Source organism: Temnothorax americanus, unplaced genomic scaffold (assembly GCF_048541705.1).
Source record: "Temnothorax americanus isolate GAGA-0224 unplaced genomic scaffold, ASM4854170v1 Scaffold8, whole genome shotgun sequence".
NCBI classification, from domain to species: Eukaryota; Metazoa; Arthropoda; class Insecta; order Hymenoptera; family Formicidae; genus Temnothorax; species Temnothorax americanus.
The window spans coordinates 4348022-4375777 of record NW_027509802.1 but is presented as its reverse complement, the minus strand read 5'-3'; the positions used below and the strand labels follow the sequence as shown (position 1 = coordinate 4375777).

At 40.2% G+C, this 27756-nt stretch overlaps 1 protein-coding gene across 4 annotated transcripts in view; it reads left to right on the top strand.

Moving 5' to 3' along the window:
• The window catches only part of Asap (ArfGAP domain of ASAP), a 51060-nt gene that overhangs the window by 17852 nt on the left and 5452 nt on the right, over positions 1–27756 (top strand). Inside the window, exons 2-16 of one of the 4 annotated variants that reach the window (XM_077423526.1) lie at positions 6380–6452; positions 14203–14348; positions 20129–20383; positions 21169–21254; positions 21462–21618; positions 21997–22261; positions 22369–22596; positions 23058–23280; positions 23396–23576; positions 23699–23974; positions 24249–24368; positions 24470–24680; positions 24821–24949; positions 25191–25354; positions 26739–26807. In XM_077423526.1, coding sequence (XP_077279652.1) covers positions 6380–6452; positions 14203–14348; positions 20129–20383; positions 21169–21254; positions 21462–21618; positions 21997–22261; positions 22369–22596; positions 23058–23280; positions 23396–23576; positions 23699–23974; positions 24249–24368; positions 24470–24680; positions 24821–24949; positions 25191–25354; positions 26739–26807 — 2583 coding nt within the window. Of the gene's footprint in view, positions 1–6379; positions 6453–14202; positions 14349–20128; positions 20384–21168; positions 21255–21461; positions 21619–21996; positions 22262–22368; positions 22597–23057; positions 23281–23395; positions 23577–23698; positions 23975–24248; positions 24369–24469; positions 24681–24820; positions 25106–25190; positions 25355–26738; positions 26808–27756 lie in introns of all 4 variants that reach the window. The other 3 variants (XM_077423523.1, XM_077423527.1, XM_077423525.1) reach the window with 3 other exon arrangements.

The window sequence follows — 27756 nt, the reverse complement described above, 5'->3', positions numbered from 1 at the left end:
GCAACTATCCCTGCATTTTTTCCTTCCAAGACTGCACACTTTGTCCGACAGCGATTAACCCCTCAGCGGAGCGGAAACGTGAACGCGCGCTTTATTGACACATCGGCGATTTTTTTTTCGCGCGAAACAGCGCGAGCGAATTCTTTGGGCGTGTGGCTGGAAAATCTGACGTTTGTCAATGTCTAATAAGCTGTAAAAATTCGAAACGTGCGCCTAAAATGATAATACTAGGAATAAACCTGTGCATATACGCGACGTATTTACAGTTGCAAGTGCAACAAGAAACGTTGTAGAGGAAACGGTCTTGAAGATTTCTTAGGTACACAAAATATTTCTTTACTGTTGAAGCTCAAGTTCTTTTATTATTATACAATATATATATTATTTATCTACCTATTATTGTACATATTTTCCGAAAAGCATAATATTAAATACAAATTTTTTTATCTTATATTAATTCATAGATTCTATATTTTTCTATTTTACCGTTTTTTTCTTTTTTTTTTTTTAAGGAAGAGTCAATATTTTAAATTAATTAAATCTGACTGAAAAGATAGTATTTTCGGCACTTTGTCTTGTTGCGTTGTCTTGTTGAGACTGTGAAAAATATACCTAAAAGGAACGTATAACGAGGCTGATTATTTTGCGTCAGTGAATAAACGCGACGCGAAAACCAGTCGCGGAAATTGGATCCGGTGTATTTTTTTTGTCACTGGCGCAAAACTAGACTGCGTCGCGCCATTGTCGAAAGATGGTGTCGATGCACGCACCATGCATCACGCATCGCAAACGCGTGTGCGTATACGCTTATCTCTGCTCCGCCTCGTTCGAGCCTCTGGAATTCGCGGACGCGACGTTCTCGCGCGAGCTATTGCCAGGCAGGCCGCATTCCGGCGGCGATCGGCGAGCACGTTCGCAAGCGAGAAAACCGCCGCGGGAATCGTTTTCAGGTCGTATCGCAGGTTTATCTACCCGGCAGCAGTTCGCAGAACATGAGTCTCGTCGCCGTCCGACGTCCGTGTCATTTTTGTGACGCGCCAGATACACGCGACTCGCCGTAGGCGGCGTCCTTAAGGATTTTTAACGCTCGCGTAATCCCGCGGTCGATGATGATGATGATGATGATGACGATCCTGCTGATTTTCTCCGCATCATCGAGAGACGCGCGTATTTAGATCGTAATTTCCGCTCAGGCGATGTCACTTCAACACTCATTCGCGACAATTTCTTTTTCGTCATCAAATACCGCGTTGTTATTTTGTTATTTTAGCATTATACCGTTTTATTACATATATGTATATATCTGATGTTATATCCGAATGCGCACATCCCGATAAATCAAATCGTATATCTTATAAAATTTTTAACTGTACGACGAAACGTGTTCTTTTTCGATGAATTCTCCTGCAGTCTCAGATAGGAAGTAAAATGCGAGTTTCATTACGCGTGATATTTCCGCATTGCGTCTGCACGACGAAGAAACTGTTCTCGCGAAGTAGCGGGAAAACCGTTTAGCACCTACTAAGAGGAACACGCGTTGTACGTTACGTAGGTATAGAACGTGGGGCACGCGACACGATTGCAATGGGAACGAGGGAACGAGAGCCTGGATCATCAATTGCACTTTGCTAAGGCTCGCACAAAGCGGGATCGCGCGCGATTTATCGTCTAATGTACAATATATAAGCCGCCTAGTATGCCGGCATCAGAGTGTTCTCGAGTGATCAACAAGAAAAACGTTTTCTGCGACGCGCTTGTATGTACGGCACGCGCTGCTGGCACACACATCTTATACGACAGAAGCAGATAGAAGCTGCACACGCGAGAATTATGGGTGTAACTCGAAGGAAAGTTTCCCCGGTTGGAACTTTGCGAAACTTGCAATATCGTCCTCGACTGCACAATACGTATTTTATATTACGTGTTGCAACGGAGGATAGTTTCGAAGTTGCTCCTTAATCTCTCCGACGCGTACACACGCGTAGGATGAATATTGTCGACCGGTTTTATTCACAGCTGCTAATTCAATTTCGTGATAGAAACACAAAGCGGAGAATTCAATCATAAAATATATACGGATGTCGGTCGCGACCAAAGAATATTTCTCGTGATTTAATTTGGAATTTTACTTTTATATATGTATATTTAAAACCATATACTGAGATATTTAGCTCATAGGCCCCATTGTGTTAAAACGTTCGAAAGATATTCTCTTGTGAGTTTCGTAATAATATATCTATAATATAAATAATTCTATCTCTTTTTCATGATTTAAGAATTAATAAAAATTAATCACAGATTTCAAAAAACGAAATTTAAACTGTAGAATAATTTTTTTGTACGGGCTTCGTTTTAAAAATAAATGATTTTGAAAATCTGTCAGTATACACGTGCACTTGACTACATCTCGACTAAGACTGATCTTGCTACAAGTTACTATTTCTGTTATTTTTATTTATGGAGTCACATGTCAAAAGTTTAGTTTATATTATACGCCACAAATAGTCAAAATGTTAATTATTTAAAAAACAAATTATAGTAGCATTTTAAGAATTAAAACCTCAGTCCACCTTAGCAAAAATGCCAAAAATTGATGAGTCTGTGATTAAAAAAGCACGCAGCTTTGCAATAAAAAAAAGATCGAGTTTCGACAGTTTCTTTGGTAAAATTAAAGTAGAAAATTAAAAAATTTGTTATTATAAATATTATACGTAATATTTATAATAATATATATACTTATGAAGAACTTTTAATAAAAAATATAACTTGGTCACGTCGAGCAACTTCCGGAATACTACGACACGTAAGACTTCGCCACGCAAGCGATCGATTGCCGAGACATTTAGTATGATGACGACCATATGTGCTGCCGCGGCTTCTCTGCCAACGGCGCGGCGTAACCTTTGCGCGTACGTTCGTGCTCATAGTGCGCATTAATTAGCGAGAGAGAGGCAATTACAGCTGGATGCGAGGTTACGCAGGCACGCGGGTGCCATCGCGGCTAATTACTGGCCGGCGAGACGCGCGTGCCTGTCTTTGATTCGCATGAGAAGGCACTCGGTTTGCCGGACACGAGGCCGAATATAGTTTTCGAAAATAAAACGTTTATTCGCGATTTTATATTTAGCTATTTATAAATTGACATATTACTATCCTCCGTTTTATTATATGAGATGTATTATTTAATTGTTATTATGGTTATAACAGTACAATGCCTTTCTTTCGATTATTTGAAATTTTACTGTAATCGGTTTTACATAACATTTTTAACAATGGTTGAGAAATTCCGATAAAAAAAATTTGATCATCTGTGAATCATTCATTACACGTGTGAGAGTAAACGACTAAAGAGATATCAAGTCTCGTCTCTCTATACTATATGAATCACATTATGAAACGCCTTCTCAATTGATCAAATTTCTAATTTATCATCACATATACCTTTGCAATAAAAATTCATTATTTACATTGTACGTCTCATTAATTCTCGTTGTTATTATAAAGAGCAATTCTCTTTATCTTTTTTTTTTTTGTAAAAAATTTCTATTTTTTAGACAGAATTTTTGGGAACAAATGTCTCGGTATGGGAACCAGTCTTGTTAGAGCATTCACAAGCATTCCTTGACAATATGCTTGCGTGCGAGTGCGTGCGCAGCGCAAACGTATATAAGGCCCATATCCCAGAGGCACATACACAGCTTCCCGGTTCTCTCGTCCGGTTCCGGGGGCAGGAAGGGTCGAGGGGGGGGGAGGGAGGGAATGGAAAGAAGAGTGGTTGCGGGCGTGGTGGAGGCGAGAATCCCGATCTCGGCGAAGCCGAGAGTCGTTTTGCTCTGCGGGCTCGTGGCGCGCGCGGCCTTCTCTGAGAGCCTCAAGGACGGCGAAACGCATCGCACGAGCTGCCCCGGCCCGAATGCCGCCGAGGGGGAGAATATCCGGCAAGGCCGACCGGCAACGTATTCTATTTCTTCTTCACTCGGATTTTTTTTCGATCGCGCCTGTGCGCACGAAAATAATTGCGTTGGACGCGGCGATGTGCATCGCGTGCGCACTCCTCGAATAAAAATTTAGTGAAAAATTATGAAAGAAAAAGAGCGATTATTAATAGAGCTATTAAATATTGCGCGTGATGCAAAAAAAAATCAGTACAAGTTCTTAAACAATCTTAGTTAAAGAAGCTACACGCGTATCTGAAGTGCGAATTTTGAAGTTAGTTTTTCAAAAAAATCATTTTAGTTTTCCGGAAAGAACAATGTCCGCCGGTATATCATAATATTTCCATTAACATTCTCTACAAACTTATAAACTAAACTCGTAACTTTTAAACTTCGTCATATATTATTTTAATAATTCTGGATTCTCTATAAAAAAAAAAGATACGATTAAGAATAGAGAAACGCGCACACGAGAGACGCTGCGTATTTCGGGAGCAATTTGCATGAAAGAGACAGAACCATCCGCTGTAATGCACATTCGGATATAATTGCGTCGGCAAATGAATGCGTCAATAATATTTCGTGCCATGCGTTTCACGGATCGCGCTCTGCTCATTATACGGTCATAGCATTAAACTTGTTCGCCGCGTCGTATCGTGCGTTAATCACGCGCGCGTTCCTTACACGCTCGCCCGCTTATTAAACTCTTATCGATATTTGTCGTGGTCGGTCGGTCGGCGTTATTTCAGTACAGCATCCCCCGTCGTTTTTATTGCTCGTACTTACGCCGCGTGAATTCCCGGCGCGTCCAGACGCCCTCGATCATCGCGCGGCTCAATCCTTTTCCTCCTTCGCTCTTTTCTTTCATCTCCTCCTACAGATTCCATATCGTCCTCTTTTCTTTTCTTTCGTTCTTTTGCTTTCTGTTTGCACACAATTTATTTGCGCCGGTTGCACTAGAGAGATAACCGATGTTTGGATCGGTTAATAAATGCGCGTACGATGTTTTCTTATACTTTTAAAATTATATTATGCTTCTCTCTTCATAGAGTTTTGTACTCGATTAATCGATTGACATCAATATCTTTTATATTTTGTTTATTAAATAGTCCTGTGTGATTTTTTTTTATTTTGTGTCTCTTGTAAAGGATGCGTCTGCTAACTTATGGAAAAAAAAAAAAAAATAGACTGTGTACGTGAAAGAGATTATTTGATCGCTGTGTCGAATCTCTTATTTTTAACATCTATACTTCCCACGCTTCACCTTGCTTCTATTTTTTTCCCACCCTGAAATAAAGTGCGACGCGACCGCGTGAGCGTCGATTTGACCCACAAAAGATGGCAACGCGACGAATGATGCACCACACGTGAATGCGAGGCAGGTGTGATTCGCAACATCGCACAGATGAGATAAAATGTTAAATATATATCGTCACTACCTTCTCGCTGTCACACGAAGTAAATGAACGAACGATATGGCACTTCCGGGCAAACGCGTCGCTTTAGGACCGCATTTTAGCGCTAAGTATATACGTGATAAAATTACGGCTGCGGTAATCATCTTACGAGCATAACTTTTACTTGTATCTTTTATTCCCTCTTTTCTATTAGCAAAGCTGATAGAGCGGTTAAAAGCACGTGTGGAGAACGGGGGGGATTTAAAGCTAACCGGATGTCCGGATTCACAAATCCGTGACGATTTGGGTGAAAGACACATCCGGATTTATGACTCCCGCAGAGCGCACATCGCGTGAAATTCAAATGCATAGAGAATCATTTTTTTAGAGTTCTACGAAAAAATGCACGCTTGAAATATGTTTGAAAAATGACATTATTGACATAATTGAAATTTGACGAAGAAGAGATTATTATATATATATATATATATATATATATATATATATATATATAATTTTGATTAATTTGCTTTGTAATTTAAATATTTAAAATGTTCATGACTAAAATTTCTTGATTTGATTTCGTGATTTACGATATTGATGTTGATTCTACGATAATTTTACTAATTATTTATCAAGGATTATTTCAAATTGAATATTTTTGAATTATGTTACAATCTTTTTTTAAAGCGCATCGACAAAAACTATAGTTTTCGCATACTGAACAAACGAAAGAACGAAGTTTGAACGTCATTTGCAATTTTATAATATTTCCAGAATATATATATATATATATATATATTCACACAATATATAAATAAAATAAAATAGCTAAATGTTAGATATTCAAAGTGTTTTTTTTTATCGGAAGAGAGATCGTTGAATATATTTTACATTTATGTCGCTCGCGCACGATACCACCACGTTTATAAACGCTAATTTAAATGCAAAACAGTCTAACACCCAAAATTTTGTGGACTTGAAGAAATAATTATTTTACTAGCTCGCGTAATATTTTACCGTATTATCATTATTTTCTTTTTTCAGACGTTGGACTTCGATAGGGATGGTCTCGCGAAGCTCAAGAAGGCTATCAAGGCCATCCACAACTCCGGAAACGGTGAGTGTCATCGTAAATTTTCGTTATACTTGCGACTTGGTTTTTTACGATTGCGCGAATAACAGTCAGTTATCTCTTAAATGGACGAAATTGACTCGCGCCACAGAACGTAAAACGAACTGTCGTTGGCAACGAATAAAAATGAAATAAGTAAAATTATATCTCATGCGACACGCATAACTCGAGTTAAATTTTAAGGACAAATTCTTCGATCAAATCTGATCTTTTCGTAATTTAAAGATTCTATCGATCTTTCTTCATTTTATTTGTTTTATGGAAATTTTATGGAAATAGCTGCTCCATTTAAACACCCCATAAAAGATCTTTGAGTATGCATTGTTAGCTTTGATTACTCTGATGACTCAGCCCGAGGGCAAAACCCTACTGTATATATATATAGATCGTGACCATTTGAATTATCATCCTGGGACGCTAGAGCTAGACTCACGCGTATTGAATAACGTATAAATACTGATAATGGTGGTCGAATGTTATGTTAAACATGTCAGCACGGCTACTACAAGTGGCGATAAAAATCAATAGTTGACAGTACTCCCCTTTATCTTTTTTTTTGCATGTACAACATTACTAAGAGTATTTAATATTTATGATCGAGAGAGATATGAATGCGGCATAAAATCAAAACCTGAGCGAGAAGAGCGTTCTATTATATAAAAATACGTAAGAACCTTCAAACTTTTCTATATCATTTAAAAATCTCAACATTTGATTTAATTGAACCTACAACGTCGTTGCAGTTTATAAAAATTAAACACGTAATAAAAAAAAATAGAGAGATAGAGTTCCAAAGGACTTGGGGTTTATGAAATGATGGGAGTACATAATGGGAGACGCGGGGCGTCTCAAGACAAACGCGGGGCGTTTACTTTTGCCCCGCGTATACGTTCTTTCCGGATCATCCTAACGGCGAACGTAATGCTACGTGCTCTAATTTTACGGACGTCCGCGTCGGTCCGGATTTTTATTGCACTCGAATGGGCAAGTCGCGTCGGGTTCAACATCCTAAAGGTCTATAGACTCGGACTGAGAAACCCTGAGCTGGTGCGTGCGCTGACTTTTACGGGTCGGGCTCGCCGCCGGCTTTCCGCCACTTCTCCATCGGGCAGACAGATCGATTTCCCCGGCGCCCCCTTTGTTTCCTCGATCAGGCCATCCTGCGAGAGTCTGCTGGGGGGGTTCATATACCGAATGTCTCGCGTTTGGAGTCTGCGATCGGCATCTTTATACGACCGCCGTTATATTGTTCGCGCCCGCACTCCGCGAACGAGCGGGCGATCAATAACGCGTCGTTGTCAACGTCGATATATCGCGAGCCGTAACGGCTCGCGCGGAGACATATATAAGAACATAGTTGTTAAACTGCCTCATTTATTCATGTGCGCGACACACGCGCTGGACGTATGTAAAACATCTCGTCGTGGAATATTTATATTTAGAGTATTTATATTTCCTGATAAAACTTGGAAAACAAGTAAGTTTGCAAAATTGACATTTTCATCGTGATGGTGCATGTTAAAAATCGCGGTGTTCCTTTCGCGCGAACTTTCAACGCATTTCTGCTTGTCGAAGCAAATAAATGTTGAAGCGCATCAAAACTTTACAAACTCGCGTGCGCGAAACGTACGCTGAAGTTACGTGACTTTATCGTTGAACCAAGTATATATGTGTTATCATTTATCGTGCATGCGTTAGTTTTCTGCGCGTGTGTTGAATACATGTATTTATTTATAAATTTCATAGTTATATATGAAAGGGTTACCGGTAGGTTGTATAATCTCGCGTCATTCTCAGCCCCCTACAAGAATAGCGGTAAACAGCACGCATGTCGCACACACATTCTAAATAATATATTTTATTATGTAACTGATATTACATCGTGCGAGTAATTATGAATTAAAAAATTCATAAATATGCCGCGTTTATGTCTCAACGTCTTTACGAACAAAGTCGTCGTACCTAATTTCTCGCGAGTCGCAAGCAAATTAATGGTAATTAAGCCGCACTGAAAATGCGATTTGCATTGACAGAAAATGGCGGGTCGGCGGAGATATTACCGACTTGGGTGTTTCCAGCGGGAATAAAACGGCAGCGCGTGCCGGGCGGCGTTCTCACGTTAGCCGCGAGACTAATGAGAGATTAAAGCGGTGTTTCCTTTCCACGTCGCGTCGGTCGGGTCGATAACGCTCGCATTATTCCGCGAAAGTTGCGTGCTCAGGCCGCTCCTTCTCGCTTTCCATAGCGAGGCGTCTCTTCTCCGTTATATCTATATGGTATTCTGTTCTCGAGCGAACTCTCGCGTGAGTCTCCGTCCTCGAAATCGCTTTAAGAAGTTCTACCGCGAATTTACATTGTATTTCTGCGGATCATCTCGCACAGCGACTGCCCGTACCTAGATTGCAGCGAGGTGCTCATTCAATAAGCGACCGACCGTTCGCAAATATTATCTTAGCGCGAGGCAAGCCTGAGCAAACATGCCAGAGATGTTGTTCTTTCTGAATTGGACTTTGAGTTACGGATCTTTCGTGACGCAACGAGCAGGTAGTCGCGCGAAACGTCACTGAGGATCTTACTGCCACGTGGTAGGATACTGCTGTATATAATTGTCGGGAGTTGGCCTGTAATTATATATCGCGTAAAATGAGAAGACACCTCGTGGGAGCCTAGTATTATAAAACTGTCTTTTGATGAGAGAGCTTTTATTTCTGATTATACTCCTCTAATTGTGAGCTGTGACACAATACGCATCTACAATATTTTATCAAAATATTTTATATAAATATGATCATTGTTACATCTATTTATTTGATGTGATTGGTTGATATTTAAAAAGTCCGCATTTATCAATAATCTAAGATTAGCTATATATTTCACATAATGTAACGTTATTACGACACGATATTATATTGCTAATTGAGAACAATGATATGTATACGAAGTTTTTAATACATGCAGGAATTTAACCCTTATACTTTCGTAATTCTTGTAGTTTGTCGTTGTTTCTGAAACCTGTAAAAAAATTATTGATTGTCTTGAAAACCTATTTGTGAGCAGTTCGGGACCAGGCGGCTATTTTAAGAACAATACATTCTAGAAATATTTTAATACCATAACCGATACAACAACTAATTTGTTTAATATATTTTACTCTTGTGTAGCTCTGTATTTTCGATAATTTTTAAATTTGTTTTGCGAGCAATAAATTTCAAAGCAAGATATTTTGCGAACATTTAAAATAATATTATTTGAGAAATAGTTTAGTATTCAACTTATAAGTAATGATTAATTATTTATTTTTGATTGATTTGTCCTTACATGGTTACGATAATTAATACATCCATAATTATTCAAAATTTGCGATGTCTGCAGTATTTTTGAGCAAAAAATTAGCAAAAAATTCTGATACATCAGTTTTTGTTTACGATATTTCTACACGCGTTTTTCGGAAGTGGAAGTGTGCTAGCGTAACGTACAGTTAATATCGCCGTTTTTTATATTAATTTCCCGCGAATGAGTAAGAGCAATAAATTTGGTGGTAGAACAATTAATTACTAATAAATTAGCACTTAATTATATCATATGCATCCGAACTTTTTAATAATGGGAGGCTAGGTGTTCACATAGATGCAAAATGCATAACTTTTCCATGCAATATAGAGTTTATGGAGTAAGACCAATAATATCGAATTTTAATTTACAAGAGGCTTCATAAAATCTAACGGCTAATTTAATCTTGAATTAAACACTTCGTTCTCAAAATCCCCTGTTATCTCTTCAAGTCCACCTTCAGGTCACTCGCTTTACTGATTTTGCTCGTTTATCTTTGTGCTCAGCGTAACCCTTTCCTTACCGCAACCTCTTCATCGTCCATGTCACTAAGGTTCTCATCTTCGCCGTTATGCTTCATTAGCTTGTAATCACGGGAAATCTCCTTTACGCTAATTGTCATCTTATCTACCTCATATCACGTTGCTTATCTCTATTAAGACCGTTATTACAGTCCTCTAAAAATAAATCGCAAAATATCGCATAACAACACTTGCAATCAACGTGAAAAAAAAATAAACCAAGTGCAGCAATGAATAAGTGACGAATGTTTATCTTTTTGTGTTCCTATATGTATGATTTAGCGTAATTTCAAATTTTTTTAACGAGTCCATGATTTTACTACTTATCTTTAATTACTATTATAGTGTATATAATTTTTTCAAGCTGTAATTATTTATCTGTGTCGTTACCTCGTTATCTTGATATCTTTTCTATTATTAGACTACAAGTACTAAATTTGTGATATTATCTTATTTACGCAAACGTCAATAGCAGTGACAAAAAATCTAATTGTCTAAAAATAATAATGCCGACAAAAATAAAAGCTTCCATTCAGTGAAGGAAATAAATCACCTAGCGAGTATTTTCACAGAAATTAACGAAAACATCGAAAACGTCACTCACACCACTTTCCAGGAATAATAATCGCAGAACAACGATAATCGCTGTCACGCGCAATCGAAACGCGACGTACATTATTAAACGCGGTGCGTTGTATTTTTTTTACGAGTTCGGACGATTTCTCGGGCCATTTTTCACTCGTCAATCGACCCCTGGAAATCGCGACTCCATCCGTATCGGACTGGTCAGCATTATTTCCGCGTCGGACCACAATGGACCAACTTTTCTCCCGATATCGTTCCGGCGTGTCCGATTTCGCCTCTCCGCCCCCGGTTTTTTCCTGGCCCGTTACCCATCCTTTCTCTCTCTTTCTCTTTCTCTGTTTCTTTCTCCCGTCTCCGGCCGCTACCTGACGATAGACAGGATGTATCGCTTCGAGTACCCCGGGCGCAAATCGTATGCCGTGACGCGCGTGTTGTCCCTTGGAGACAATGGGCCCGCGGGAGCACTCGTGCCATCCACCCCGATATGCTTTCTTTCGACCGGAAGCGCTTCGCCGACACAACAGAGACGGGAACGTAGGTGTTTAATCGTTCTCCAGGTACGGTTTCGAAAAAACATTTGGCCCGACGAAATATGTATAATGTATATACTTATATATATTAAGTATATGTTAATTATATTATATTATTATATAATTGTTCGTTTGAATCGGAATGTGTGATTAGAAAAGCGCACTGCTCATAAATATCTCTTTCGATGAAAAATTGTTCTTGGCGAATGTATAAATGTAGAAGTCGCAACGTATACGATTTTACACCCGCTCGTCTATCTCCCACAGAGCTGATGCGCGCTCATGAAAGATGCAATTCCAGAGATGTATCCGTGGCTGGAGCAGTATAATACCGCGCTCGTGCGACGCGATTGAAATATTCAGGGGCAATACATTAGCATTTCCGGAGCCGTGAAAAAGCTACGGTGCCGTTAGGCCGCGGGCCTCCCACGTGGTTTCCAGACGACTTCCGCGTAATTTCCCGGCGACGAGCGGGGACGACGACGACGACGACGCGGAGAGTAATGGGGCGCGAGGGCCGATAAATTTCGCGGGGGAGACAAGAATGGACTGAATGGAGGAAACGTTAACGGGCGCCAGAGGTCCGCGCGCGGTGGTCCCTTCTGATAAATTCCCTCGAATAGGACACTTCTCTCCGTACGCTCTGAAAAGAAGGTACGGAAGGCGAACGGATTCGAGCGGAAGCCGTTTATGCCGCGAGGACTGAGAAACGTCGGATTGCGAAATGCGCAATCGGAAGTTTGATTTATAGAATCGTAATGACGCGATACACTACCGGCATTTGGCCTCCAACGAGGGCTTTTAGTTTCTCTTCCGTTGGACAGGCTCCGTTTTACTCGCCGGTTTAATGACCATAGTCTGTCTATCGGTTGCGCCCGTAAACTACGTTTCGCGCTGGATTTTAAAACAGACGCCGATATAGCGCTTCCGTTGTTGTCGCATTTTCCATGAAAGGGGCGCCTTTTTACCACGTAATGTAATTGAAAGTTTCATCAACTATATATAGAGGCGAGTGATGAGTTCCTCGCCGGTTTATCCGCTTTGCTGTGGATGAACCCACGATTATACACGTCGCATCGCAGCCGATGAATTGAACACCACTTCGCGACACAGGGACAATACCTTTTATTCTCTCCTTCCCCCCGCCCGTCCTTTGGTGCATCCTGTCGAGAAGTTTCTCTCGACTAATGAAATTTCTCCCGGGAGGAAGGATGGCAGTCCCTTCGGTCGAGCGATAAACGCTTTATTTCGACGTTGCTCAGAGTCAATCAGATTGCAGTTTCCTCCAATGGGGAAAGAGCGCGGTCGGATATTGAATGGAAGAAAGTTTTGGAACAAGTTGGAAGGGAAATCGAAGCATCGAGACACGAGCGGAACAAAGGATTTTGACGACTTTGAAAACGATTGCGATGGCATTGTTCTTATTATTGCAGATACATATACAAGATCGAGATTGATAAAATATAACCAAAGAATTTATAGAATTCTGGAAAAAAAAATTATTTTATACGTCCTGCGTTAGAAATGGAAAAACTATGATGTGAGTTTAATTTATAAAAGTAAAGGTGAGAAAATATTTTATTGCAAACCTGTAGAGTGTTGAAACTCGTAAGCGCGCGAGTCTCCATTAAAAAAGTAAACGTTATCCCCGCCGAAGAAAGAAAAACGGAAGCCATTCTCTTTTGAACCGGACGCGAAACGTTTTTATTTTATTTCACTTGGTCTCGCGGTCGAGCGAGATTCCATGCTCTTGGTCGTGTATATACTTACATGCGAGAGCCGATATCGGTCGAGAAACTTTGCAGGAAGCGGGAAGAGGAAAGACAAGAAGAGCGCGCACAGTCGGCGAAAAAGGAGCAGAGCGAAAGAGAAAGAGTGAGAGAAAGAGAGAGAGAGAGAGAGAGAGAGAGAGAGAGAGAGAGAGAGAGAGAGAGAGAGAGAGAGAGAGAGAGAGAGAGAGAGGATTATTGGAATATATATTGGAAAGTGAGTTTCTCTCCCCGCGCTCCGAGATTGCAGCCGGGAGATTCGGGAAGCCGGAAGAGAGGAAGGAGATAAGGGGAAGAAAGAGGAGCCGCCTCCATGTTTCGCGGAGCGCAAAACGAGAGATCGCGGCGTTTATCGTGTATACAGAGAATGCATTCCACGTTAGCGTGTGGCGTTAGCCTTGCCAAGGCTGTGCGCTTCGTAATTCGAGGCGTACGAGGCGGGGAATGCAGGAATGTAATGTCTTACAGTCGGAAAGGGTTAAATTACTCGTCCCTCTTTCTCTCTCCTTTTCCTCTCGGTCGTCATTTCTCCCGCAGTCGCCTGCTGCTTCGCGGAGATGCGCAGCGCGGGATACTCCGCAGGATGTTGCTGCGGGGAAAAAATGCGCGGCGGTCTGGCCAAGGAATTAATTGCGATTGCGGGCGTTTAATAGTCTAACAGCGTGGCAGCCTAATGGTAGCCGCTCGTACGAATGTTTGCCGCTGAATTAATATTCAGCGTGATGCCCGCGTAGAAAATTTATGAGCCGCACGATTCCGAGTGGAGCGAATAACGCCGCGCGCTTTAATACATTATGTGATATAGTTATGCGTGAAGAGAAATTTGTCCGTCTCGCAGAAATGCGGGGAAAACGTTCGCGATCTTTTAAATTTGCAGAATTTTAGCCCAATTTTCAAAAAGTAAACGCGATTAAGAAAGAAATTTAATTTATTCGCGATATATTCGAACATTATATATATTCTATTTAAATCAACGGCGTGTTTGCGTTTTTTTTCGCAGCTCACGTGGACAACGAGGTGTACTTAGGAAGGGCGTTGGAGAGACTCGGCGACGCCGCACTGAAGGAACAGGAGCCGGACATAGGCGCGGCGTTTCTCAAATTCGCGGTGGTCACGAAGGAATTGAGCGCCCTCATGAAGACCCTGGTACGTGCCAAACCCTACAAGTAAAATTTGCGTCAAAGTATGCAGATCACGGAATATTCCGTGCTTTCATTCCTATTGATTCCTCCTCGCGCCGCACGGAATATTCCGCCTCTTGTCGCTTTTAACTCGCTTTAACCATGTATTTTACGTGACGGCGAATAAATTCTGGTAATTAATTATTAGGGCAAATTAAGAAAGACTTTGCTAAGAGAGAGAGAGAGAGAGGGGGAGAGAGAGGTGTCGAAAGGATATAAATTATCGCGTCGTTGGCGTAACAAAATATATGAAAAACTTCCACGTTTAAGCAAATATATCCGATGATAAATTAATTCTTTAAAATAGCAAAGCTGATGACACCTTCATCCGATGTGTCTCAACTTTTACAATTCATCGACGCGGATGTATATTAAAACGACGACCGTAAGCGCGTCCTCGATGCGCGCGTGCACGCGTTATTGGAAAAATCTCTTCACGGTCCATCGTCACCGGCGGCAACGACCTACCTTGGCGTAGTACGCTCTTCTGAACTCTTCTCGCGTTAGTACACGCAAGAACAGAATTTTTAAACCGATCAATATATGAAACACGTGCCCCGGCGTGCGCGACGAAATGAAATTTTGCGCCCGCGGGCTGTCGTCGATCGCGCGAGACTTTCACGATTAGTGGCCGATCTCGCGCCTCCTCTCGAGGAAGAGCCGTGGATCGGCAACTGCGTTTCCTCAGCCGAGGACATATGGCATTCGCAACACTCGCCAGAGGAGCGAATTGTTCCACTGGAACAATTTTCCCATCGTCGTCGAGTGACACATTTAGAGCCGATTTCACGGTCTTTGATCAATTTGATCCTCCGATTAAACTCACTCTGCATCTCTTTCTAACTGTCCCCCTTAGAAAGAGACGAAGAGTGAGTTTAATCGGAGGATCAAGTTAATCGGAGACTGTGTAATCGGCCCTTAAACTCCGATTGAATAATATAACGTTTAATGGATCGCGATGAATGATGACTACAAGATAAATGTAAAATCGTGCGAAGACAAACTCTAGATTCTCTGTGCTTAATCTTTGTCCAACGCCCGAATAATTTTTAGCTGTCGAATCTTTATCTCGCGACTCAGAATTTGCCCAACTGCTACCGTGTAATTAGTGATTAATTGACCTTATATTGACTCATTTCGAATATGCGACAAGCATTTCGAAATGAATATCTTTTCAAATATTATTCAAGAATCTCCGGTTTCGAACAATATCCGAAGCAATTCGAGTCTTTACGCGATCGAATTGTTTGCGAACTTTCAGAAGAAATTGAGCGCTTATCGCTACTTGCGATGTCCGATTTACAGATTGCATAGCGGAGCACGCGCAAGTACTACCGCGAAACAAATCACGAAGAAACCATTTCACGCCCTTACGCATCAGATTACCGCTATTACTATTATCACGTGCATACATCATATACAGCAAGATGAACACGCATCTCTTTCTTTTATTTAGACATATTCATTATTTTTTTATTTAGATATAATAAACTCACGAAATTTTAACTCTCTCCCTCTTTTATAACTAAGAATAAAACAAATTGTTATTACATAAGAAATATTATTATTACGTGATTTTTATTCGCACTGCTCGATCTATTACGTCACCACTTCGTGAAAAGATACTAAGAGTCTCCTTTCCACGCTCGTCTATTTTCATTTTTCTGACGTCTAACTACACGTCCATTACTACAGGTTGATGATTGTGTTCAGCGAGGAAAACCCTCGGCGCTCACTCGTAATTTTTTACCGTATAAGTGGCTTCTTTCGTCTTCCTCTTCTCGAGAATTCTGCCCGGAGTTGCTCGTCACTCCGCCGAATTAAGTAACTTGATATATGAGTCAGTCCACGTTAACAGGATTTCTTCGCGCAAAAAAATCCGGAAGAGGCGTATATTATAGAGACGAAATTTTACGTGAAGAAATAATGTCACCGACAAGCATAACACGTTCTTCGCTTTTGATTACTCTCTTAAACCGAACTAGTGAAAATTTCGCTGGAAATAGCAACACAGATTTCACTGATGAACATGAATATTTCACTTATTTCCAATGCGAATTTTTACTGTGCTCTTTTATCTTATATCTCACTGTAGTCAGGAGAAGTAAAATGTCACCGCAAAATCAACGGTAATTTCACGTATCTGCAAGATGTATAACTCTTTCTATATTTTCGATTGTTATTTCTTGGGAGAGGACTTTGCGTAATAAAACTCATATTCAACCATTCAAATTCAAGGTTATATATTATACTTTTTTATGCTCAAGTTTGTTATTTAGAGCCACTGTTTTCAGCAAAATCGCTGGTTGAAATTGTCTCTTATTAATTGATTAATTTTAGAGAGATCTCACTGAATGTGCGGTGCCATAACATAACTGCCGCTATACCGTTGTTCGTAACACACTGATTTCGTTCAAGAGAGTAATAAATACGGATTTGATACGCAAAGAGCTCGGTTTATAACACATTAATTAGGATCGTCGTCTTGATGACTTATCGAACTCTAAAGAATTGATATCAAGGGAGTAGAGGCGCAAATGAATGTGCGGATGTTCCTGTAAAGTATCCTCCCAGTGCCAATAAATCGACTAAAAGTAAGAGAGGCAGGAGAGGATGTTAATCGTCCGGGCGTGGATTTTGTGCAGGTAAATTCAAACTGGTTCTGCCCGTGTTACGACGGTTTCCTAAGCTCATCGGCGCTATACGCGATTAGCCTGCGCGGCACAAATCGGGACGTCTCACGGCGGTGGGATAATTACGTTTACTGAAGCGTGCACGAACGTTATAAGCCACGAGAGCGAGCGGCCAGGAGGCTCTCCTAGATTCTATCACGCACGAACGACCGCGCGAATTTATATTTATCGGGGACTTTTAAACGTTGCGTCGCGCACGCACTCGCCGCTGTCGCGATTTTCAGCGCGACTCTCCGTCGCGGCGTGACTCTTGACGTATCGGGGACACGGTCGCGGATCAAATCTAAATTTCGGCGTTTATCAGCGCGATTTTTTATTAATTCTTTTAGCCGTCGCGACCGTTTTTTCCGATCCCAGCCATTACGTCCGATCGTTTACGACGACGTCACACGTGCAATCGATTAAAATGTATCTGCATCCGATATTGGTTTCGGTTTAAATCGCGCAATACATTCCGACGAGAGCCGGAAGCAATATTCTGGCGCTCGAACCTAAGATTATACTCGATCGTATCCAAATCGAACTTGAGATTAGCATATCCGATCGATTAACCGTAATTGGGCTCGGCAATATAATTTTTCTTTATCGTTCGTAGAAGATAATTTCGTAGAATGTATGAAATGTTATCTTAAGGTAGTTCGATGATGAACAACTTTTGCCAAAAGTGATAGGTTTTATTTTTTATATCGGAAAAAGGAATTCTCCTGAATCGATTAAGCCCCAGAAAAAAGATAATTTACCGTCCCGTTCTCAAGATATTTAATTTTAAAATTAGGTGATTTTAATGATTTTAACATTGGTCTATATATAATAGGAAAAGAGGTTATTTTCCTATTATGAATAACACGAGTTTGCGAAAAATATTTTGCCAAAAATGTCTGAACAATATATATCGATGGAAAGAGGACACTGTGAGGAAGCCTATATAGGTGAAGGTGAACACGATCCACCGTACAGTTTTTTTTTAATTGATAATTAAAGTTGAAAACTAGTCAAGCGACTCGTTAACACACACTTTATTTAATTTATTTCAGGCAAAATATTATTCTACAACGTAAAAATTATTTACTAATGGTCTTTTTACGTCGTTACGAAGCTTTGCGATGCGTTAATCTATTTTTTAAATTGTCAAGAGCTTGACGTTCATGAAGAAATAACTTGAATCGCTCGAAAAATTTTCTACAGAAAAAAAAAGCAAAATAGAATTTACAGATTATTTATTGTCTATTATTTGTGAAAATATATCATTGCAATAATACTTCCATTTTCAAGAACAAAAATCGAAATGTAAAAATTAATATATTTTTAAAATTGATGATAATAATAATAACATTTAATTTGCATCGGACAAAATTATATAATTAAACGTTAATCAAACATTAATAAATTTACGTAATTAAACATTAATTAAAATTGATCGTTATTGCTTTGCTTGACCTGGGTAATATAAATCTCCGCTAAGAAGATTAGAAGTGATTCGATAAGGAACGATTAATTAAATGAGATTTTGTTATCGTATTCCGAATGACTTCGCGCAAATAAACAAAGTGTAGGTTGCCATTTGCATTCACGGTTTTCGTTCGCGAGGAAAAGTGTCGCCTTTATACGAGTTGGTTGCACATTGCCCTCGCAGGCCCATTATGCGGCGCGTTTGAGCGCTTTCCAGCCGAGTTTTCACGAGAGCCGGGAGTCGTGAAGCGTCCGAGGAGAAAGAGAAAGAGAGAGAGAGAGAGAGAGAGAGAGAGAGAGAGAGAGAGAGAGAGAGAGAGAGAGAGAGAGAGAGAGAGAGAGAGAGAGAGAGAGAGAGATTTATTATTAATTAGTCAATGACTACATATATACAGCTTATAAACATGTCTATTGTTTGTTAAGTTCGCAGGCGTCTAACAAATTCCTTTATATTATCTGCGCTTTTGATATATTCATTTAAACTATTGTACAGTTTTTCAATCCATTACTAAAGATGCTTCTTTGCGCATTTGTCGTATTACTCAATTTTATACATAAGTCATTTCTCCTACGCGTATCATAATCATGATGTTCACGCTGCCTACTTAATTTACATTGCAAGTACTCCGGCGCTTTGCCTAATACTATCTTATGTATAAAAATACAAACATTTCTTTCAATTCTTTGTTTTACTGTTTGGAAACATAAGGCCTCCAACATAGAATCTATTGGCGTGTAAATATTACATCTAATTATTGCTCGCATTGCTTTATTTTGACATATTTGTAGTTTTCTAATCTGGCTCTCATTCATATTATACATCAAAGTGCTGCAGTATTCAAAAAGAGAGAGAGAGAGAGAGAGAGAGAGAGAGAGAGAGAGAGAGAGCGCCGGGCTCCGGATCCGAGAAGAAGCCGCGTTCTATTCAGGGCGAGCGGGGCGATCGACGCGGACGGGCTAAGCCAAGTGCTGACGCGAATCGACGGTGATTCACTATTTACCGGTCGGATAGAGCCAGTCGGTGGATCCCTGGCTACAGAATCCCGAAGACTCGCGCATTTTTCATCGCTATTTTTCCATTCGAGTCCCTGCGTAAGACCGGTTATTCCGATAAATAGATAAAATATTGCGTTCCGGTCAATCTGAAATAGCTCGTGCCGTTCCGCGGAGATAAGGAAAGCTAATATTTTCACGTCCGTATCTATCATAATAGATACCGTAGCATGTGCGCCATCGGTATTTTTATCGGAATATTGGCCGTAGTCGGCCACCGCGGATGCTGTGCGGCACAACAAAACTTGAATACCTTCTGATTATTTATTGTTGCAAATATATACATATATAATTCATTAAGTGCATTAACGTACTTAAATACTTAGATAAATGTTTTTTATTTATTTATATATCTTGACCAATATATATATATATATATATATATTTATATATATATATATAAATTTATTTAGGAAAATGTAACTTTTTTTATATGTTTTTCTTCGTTCTTTTCTAAAACGTATTGTATATTCTAAGTTTTTCGTGACTTTGAAGTTACTTAATTAATGAAATAAAATATTTATTGACTATTGATTTTATGATTTCACAGATGCAAAACATCAACAACATCGTGATGTTTCCGTTGGATTCGGTGCTGAAGGGCGATCTGAGGGGCGTGAAGGGGGACCTGAAGAGGCCCTTCGAGAAAGCTTGGAAGGACTATGAAGCTAAATACGCAAAAATCGAAAAGGAGAAGAAGCAGCATGCGAAGGAGGCCGGTCTGATTCGTACGGAGGTCACGCCCGCCGAGATCGCAGACGAGATGGAGAAGGAGAGACGGTTGTTTCAGTTGCAAATGTGCGAGGTAGGTGATGTAGATCCGTGCTATGAAGTATAAACGGTGTAACGTCACGCCAACGAGAGAGACGTATGGATGCTAGCGATGTATGCGTTATCGATGCGCACGCATCGATATCCGGTCGTTTAGATACCGTATCGTGCGTCAGCTGAAAAGTGTATACCTTTCTAACTCGAGAACTTCATTTACACATTTTACATTCCAGTCTACTCTTTTCGACTTTTCGCGGTTTACATTTTGCATTCGACTAATCGGTACGAGGTGTCCGAGAACTACATTCTATTTTAAATGTAGTTGAAATACTATAACGAATTTAATATAAATAATATATGTATAACGTGGCAAATATGAAATTGAATTAATTTAATAAAGTATATATATATATATATAATAAGTATAATAATTTTATTTAACAAAATATAAATTAATTTAATTCTATTTCTTCTCTTTCTCTCTTTCAAATAAAATAATTCATAGAATCATTTACGCGCGCGATTAAAAGTAAAAAGCCTTCCGGCGCATTAAATCATAAATATTTTAATAAAAAAATTACTATAACGTGAAATTGAGACCTAGTTACCAGAGTGCTCAATGCTAAAATTTACTCGCTAAAAATGGGTGGATCCTAATCGAACTCCTTAGGACGATCTATAGATTAAAGGAGTGGCAATGGTTCTCGCACACCTCGTATTTGCAGATCACTTTTATGATACGCTCGATAAAAATATATTTGAGCATACGAGGGTAGAGACGCAGAAGTGCTGATCATTACTGTATATGTTTGCTTACAGTATCTGATCAAAGTGAACGAGATCAAAACGAAGAAGGGTATCGAACTGTTGCAGCATCTAGTCGAATATTATCACGCGCAAACAAAGTAAGTATAACGCAGTTAATCCTTTCATTAATATGTTATTCGCGTCGCGGATTCACGACGATATCAAATTGATCTTCAAGTTATCATAGTAAATATTTATCTCTCTAAAGCTTTTTTTCAATTTATATGGAGCATAATGGGAACTGAAGAACGATCGAAGAACGGCCAATTCGATTTTCTAACGTTCTTACGTTTTCGGGAATTTAGTTACTTTCAGGACGGCTTGAAGACCATTGAGCACTTCGGCTCGTACGTGGCCGACCTGAGCGTGAAGCTGCAAAAAATCAGACAGACGCAGGATGAGGAACGGAGACGACTTACGGAACTTAGGAGTCTTCTTAGAAGCTCCGGATGTGACAAAGAGGTAAAACTGTCGAAAGTTAGATTTTTTTACAAGGTCAATTCGTCATAGAAAGTGCGATGAGAGATTTAATAGTCTTTAATTGATACCGTTGCTTTTTCATTTTCGTTTGATATTAAACGGTACACAACAGCGTTTCTCTTCAAACGTCATCTTATTCGTATTGGCCTATTTAATATAAAATTAATTACTAAAATTAAAACTTTGTTAATATTTTTATCTTACATTTAGCTGCCTTGTACTCAAGATCCTTGCAAAGTTTTGGATTATCTTATTATTTAGTCATTCCATCATCGCGCTTTATATTGCACTTTATATCGCACATAAATTGTAAGCAGCATCGTACATAAATCTTAAGCTATAAATCTTATGCGGTCGCAGCTGAACGCGAACGCGAACGCGGGTTACTCGCTGCACCAGCTGCAGGGCGACAAGCAACACGGCGTCACGCGCTCCGGCCACCTGCTGAAGAAGAGCGAGGGCAAGATGAGGCGAGTCTGGCAGAAGAGGCGATGCGCCGTCCAGGCGGAGGGCTACCTCGATATCTGCCACGCGGACGAGAACAAGCCGCCCACCAGGGTGAACCTATTGACCTGCCAGATTAAGTTAGTACCGGACGACAAGCGAGGCTTCGATCTCATAAGCTGTAAGTGTTACGCTTGATATACGAGCGAGCTTCCAAGAGACGCCCGTCCGTCGTCTCTCTTCAACATGAACGGACGCCGCGCAATACTGTCATTGTTTCGATTCCAGACAATAGGACGTACCACTTTCAAGCGGAGGATGAGGCGGACCAGCGCGCGTGGATGTCGGTTCTCGTGAATTGCAAGGAACGCGCCCTGTTGCGGGCGTTCGATGCGAGCGGCAAGGCGGAGGCCGGCAGCGGCAATCCTAGCCTCGTAGAGCTGCAGCAGGCTGTTATACGATGCGTTATGCGATTACCCGGAAACGATCAGTGCTGTGATTGCTCCTCGCAGAACGGTAACATGAATATCGTGGATCATTTAGTGACCGGCCGGCCGGCCTTTCTCCGACGCGTGCCAAGTCCGTCCGTTACACTTGGAGCATGCTAAAACGATTTCTCCGTCAATTTTACATATTATGAGATAGAGAATCGATTTATTTATATTAATTTCTATCAAATCTTTTTATAATGATAATTCCTCATTATTAGGCAGTTATTTAACGTTACATAGCAACGTACGATAATTTCTCTTATTAAATTAATAAAGTCTGTTAAATTAAATTAATATAGACCGACGGTTTTTGAGAGGCCGCCGATAACACGTTTATGTCGTCAAGTAGTGTGAATGCCCGTCGGTTCGCTGGCCGGGCATTGTCGTAGACGGTACCGCGTGACAAAGCCGAACGAAATGGCAACTCGCGCTCCACTTCCCGCGGGAGCGTTCTGTTATCAAACGACAATTGTGTCTTCTTTTCAGACGCCACGTGGCTGTCGACGAACTTCGGCATAATAGTATGCATAGAGTGCAGCGGCATCCACCGAGACTTGGGCGTGCACATATCACGGATACAGTCCCTGACGCTGGATAACGTCGGCACCGCTCAGCTGTTGCTCGCGCGGCACATGACAAATCAGGCATTCAACGAGGTGATGGAGGCAACGTTACGTCACAATCTCAAGCCATCGCCGACGTCGACAATGTAAGCGTATTTGCAGTTTTCTAACAATTCATTCGCATGCTCGCACTCGACATTTTACCAAGCACTCATACTTTCACTTTGCTCGGCGTTTTTACATTTATTTTTTGGTATTTAGGGAAGAGAGATACGAGTTTATACGCGCCAAATACGTGGACAAGAGATACGTGATGAACACGTGCGCGGACGAGCGCGATCTACTTTCCGATTTGGAGCACGCCGTTAATAATCGCGACCTGCAGCAACTTCTGCAAGTTTACGCCGAGAACGTGGATTTGGCTGCGCCATTACCGACATCGGTAAGCCATTGTAACTGTCTTTATAGAGCTCTCTCTCATATCTAAGGAGATAATTGAGAGAAATGCTCTCTCACAATTACGTTAATGAGAAACAAATTCCAAGAAACCAATATCTATTTCAGGACGTAGGCGAAACAGCGTTACACTTGGCCATTCTGCGCGAGATGGGTAGCAGTCTGCACATCGTGGACTTCCTGGTGCAAAATATGCCGAGCGGCGGTATCGACAGGGCGACCATCGATGGTGAAACGGCGTTACATCTTTCCGCGCGACACGACAGAGCGGAAGCGATGAAGCTGCTTCTCCGAGCTGGCGCGGATCCCTCCCTGCGAAACAAGCAGGATAAGACACCGTTGGACATCGCACAGGAAGTAGGACACCACACATGCAAAGAACTGGTAATTCAACAAATCTTATCTTATATATTTCTTGTTAGTCTTTCCTACCTTCTTTCCTTTGTGTGATTTTTCTAATAAACACATATTTTTCATTATTATTTAACTTTATCATTCAGAATTAATTTTCCTTGTAATTTAAAGAATATAATAATGAAAATTTAATAATAAAGTCTTATAATTTTCTGTAATCTTTGTTCAATCAAGACATACATTGTGTAAAACAATTCCTTATGCTTTAAAGAATCTTATAAAAAAGTCAACGAATAATTTTCAGCTCAGTCACGCTCTCCAGAGGCAAAAAACTTTGTTTGATAACGTTAATATTGACTGGAATCTTTCTCACGATGAGGGTTCCACGGACTTCTCCGATGACGAAACGATAATAGAAGACAGGGTAAGTGTATTAACATAAACGTGCATTGCGATACTCCTAAAATTTACATCTACATGTAACTACCTACATTCATACTCACAAATATGCATTTTCTCTTGTAGAATGGATGTCTAACGCCTGAGAAAAAGTCACGTAGCAGACCACCGTCATATGCCGGAGGTAGCGGTACGGGATCGGGTGATTCGCCGGTGACATTACGCAGTCGGAGCAGCACCTGTGACAGCTTACAGAGCGGATCCTCTCCGAGCGCCTCGACGAACCGTCAGCAAATGCCTCCGCCGCCACCGCCGCAAGCGAGGAAACCCGTAGCTGGTAAGCTGGATTTGTGCTCTTATACTTTTCACGTTGCGCAATAGATCTGCCAAGTATGCTGATTCAAATAACTGATTTTCCGTAATCTTTCTACATTTTTTACTGCCTGATATCTTGATTATGCGAATCCATTGGCGCAGTGCCCACTCCCATGGCGCCGGACATTTCAGTGAACATCCACGGCTCGCTGAAGAAGCGGGTTGCGCCGCCCCCGCCGCCCGCTGGAAACTCTGTCGCGAGCGGCGTCGTCCTGCCGTCGTCGCACTACGGTACGCTACCTTCGTTGGCTACGTCGACGCACAGTCGTACGACCAGCGAGCCGATTTTAGCCGGCCACACTTTACACACTCTACCGCATACGTTGAATACACTAAATAGCCAACATCATAAGAGATCACCGAGCGGCGACTCGTCGACCGGATACGGTACATTCGATAAATAAATCTCACAGGAGAAGCTCTGACATTCTAATTATCATATCGATACTTATCTCTCTTTTTCTGCATACAGGTATGGACAAGGGGAACAGTTCGACGCTGCAGAGACCGCGAAATCCACCGCCTCCGGCGCCATCCAGTGTCACAACTAGGCTAAGCAACGGACGTAGCAGCGAGTCCCTGAGTTCTATGTGTTCGGATCATGGTCTGGGCAATCCTATTCCGCCGCCGCGAAAGGTAAGCCATTTAAGTTAACAATTACCTCAATAGGAATTTTGAGATTTCGTAGGGATTGGGCAGGATATTGTGTTTATCTCGAGAAATAAATATTTTTTGTGTTAAAAATATTGTTATCTTTCTGTATTCATAAGTGTCTTACTTTGAGGATTTTAGATCTTTGGATAGAACGTCGTTTAGGATTCTAAAAAGAATTATCGAAAATGTAAATTCTATATGATCTGAAAAGAGATTCGAATTAAGAGCGAGTGCTTTACATATTGAGTCTTTTTTATATAAAATTATAATATGTATAAATTTCTAGTGAATCATGTTGCTTCTCAGTAAATGCAAGACGGTAGCAAATGTATTTTGATAAAAATATAATCTTATGAAAGAAATTTTAACAACTTCGGTAAATATCTTAAATTAAAAGAAAACGATCATAAATATAATATTACAAGGTCCCAACAATCTTAGCAAAGCTGAGAATCTAAAAATCATAGGTCTCTATATAAAATTCATAAAACTATGTCGAATATGCAAAGCTCTCACTCGTACGAAATCTTAAATCGTTCTCTAGTTTACCTTCGAACAGAGCCACCACCATAATTATATGCCGAAATCGATATTACATCATCTCTGTATTGCCTAACGAGTGACGTCGACAATTATTCCACTGTCTCACATCTTACCTACTTGCACACATACACATTCTATCGGATGGTTGCCATTGTTATATTTACCACAGTAGAGAAAAAGATGTATAACTAACCAGGGTGTGCCATTGTGTTCTCCTTCGTAGTATAGTTTTCATTCGATTCATTCATGGGAGCTTGAGCATTTTGCATTATACTAACCATACGTCACGCACATCGATATATTATTTGTACCCTTTCACATTCCATTATATTATCATAATATCAAGATACGTTAATGTTGTACAATATATTTAGTCTTAATCATCAATATAATAATATTTTATAGAATTTCATTATCATTGTATTATTTTATAGCCATCATCCATTTATTGTCATTTCACGTCATAATAAATAATCATTTTTAGTAAACTTCATGAAAAACAATGTCCTGAAGATAACGTCGAAAACGCTAATATTCTTAATGATTGATTAATTTCTATTATATTTTAGAAGAGAAAATCACTCGAATATTGTGAAAGTATTTCACGAAATAATTGTCGAGATAAAATCATTCGATAAAGCAATAAGCGGAGGAAAAAACTACAAATATTCACCAATTTATCGCGTATTAAAAACAGTCAATTTGCTACGATCTCAATTCGAATAAAATATATAACGTGTATCTATGATGTGTGGATATGTAGATAATGCATGCATTTCAAGATCAGTGCTTTACGGTTTGTCATTAACCATTGTTGGTACAGCGAAGGGACCGGTCCAGGCTAGAGAGCTACGCCGAGGAGCCTTCATCTTTGCTCCCAAATCTGAATCTGGTAAACATCAGCCATCCCACATTACAGCATGTTACACTTGAAACCACTTGTAAACGAGTTTCATGCATATCGTTATACTTGTATCTACGTAAGGATAGTTTCACGTGTTATCAATCATAATACGAAGCATGTGATACCTGTATATAATTATATTGATTAATTAATATTGTATTCTCTATGTGTATAATAGAAAAACGTAATCTTTCGAAGAGAAAGATTGTAATCCATACCATAACGACAAGTCTGAATGACAAGAGTTTACTCTTCTCACTTCACTTGCCAACGATACTTTCAAGTGTAACAATGCTTTGCATGATCAGACGTGCTGTTCGTGTCATCATTTATGCAGCTCACGTCGAGGCTTCAAGTATTATTTCCACGTATGCCAAATAATCATTTAGATCTCATTGCCATTTTAATCACGATCGGACGCTCTTTATCGACTGAGATAATAAATAATATAAATCTCTTATACAAGACATGTAACTTCATAATTGGACTCCTCACCGCGAAACGCCGCAAGGTGAAACACGTTGGATTGTGTTCGAACCAACATCCACATCCCGATCATTTATTAATCCTATATAGATCACTAGTCTACGTGTGTGACTTCTTTAATGAAAAAATTGTATTCTGTCAACGAATCATTCTTATGGCTAATGTATGAGTAATACTTTAGACACACTGTAATATAAAGTATAATTGTAAATACTGATCCTCGCATGGGTTTCCTCGAGTGAATTAACGTTTGGCAATACTTGATCGCATTATGCTACTTCTTTTGACACGTGATATATTTTTCCCCTTAAAAATTCTCTTACTCTAAACGACCTAAACTATTCGAATATTAAAAGGCATATAACTAGCATGATATCGGTGTTTTATATTGGAAATTCTAGTTCCAGCATATTTTACTACGAGGCACATATCAAAATATTCTTAAAAATCC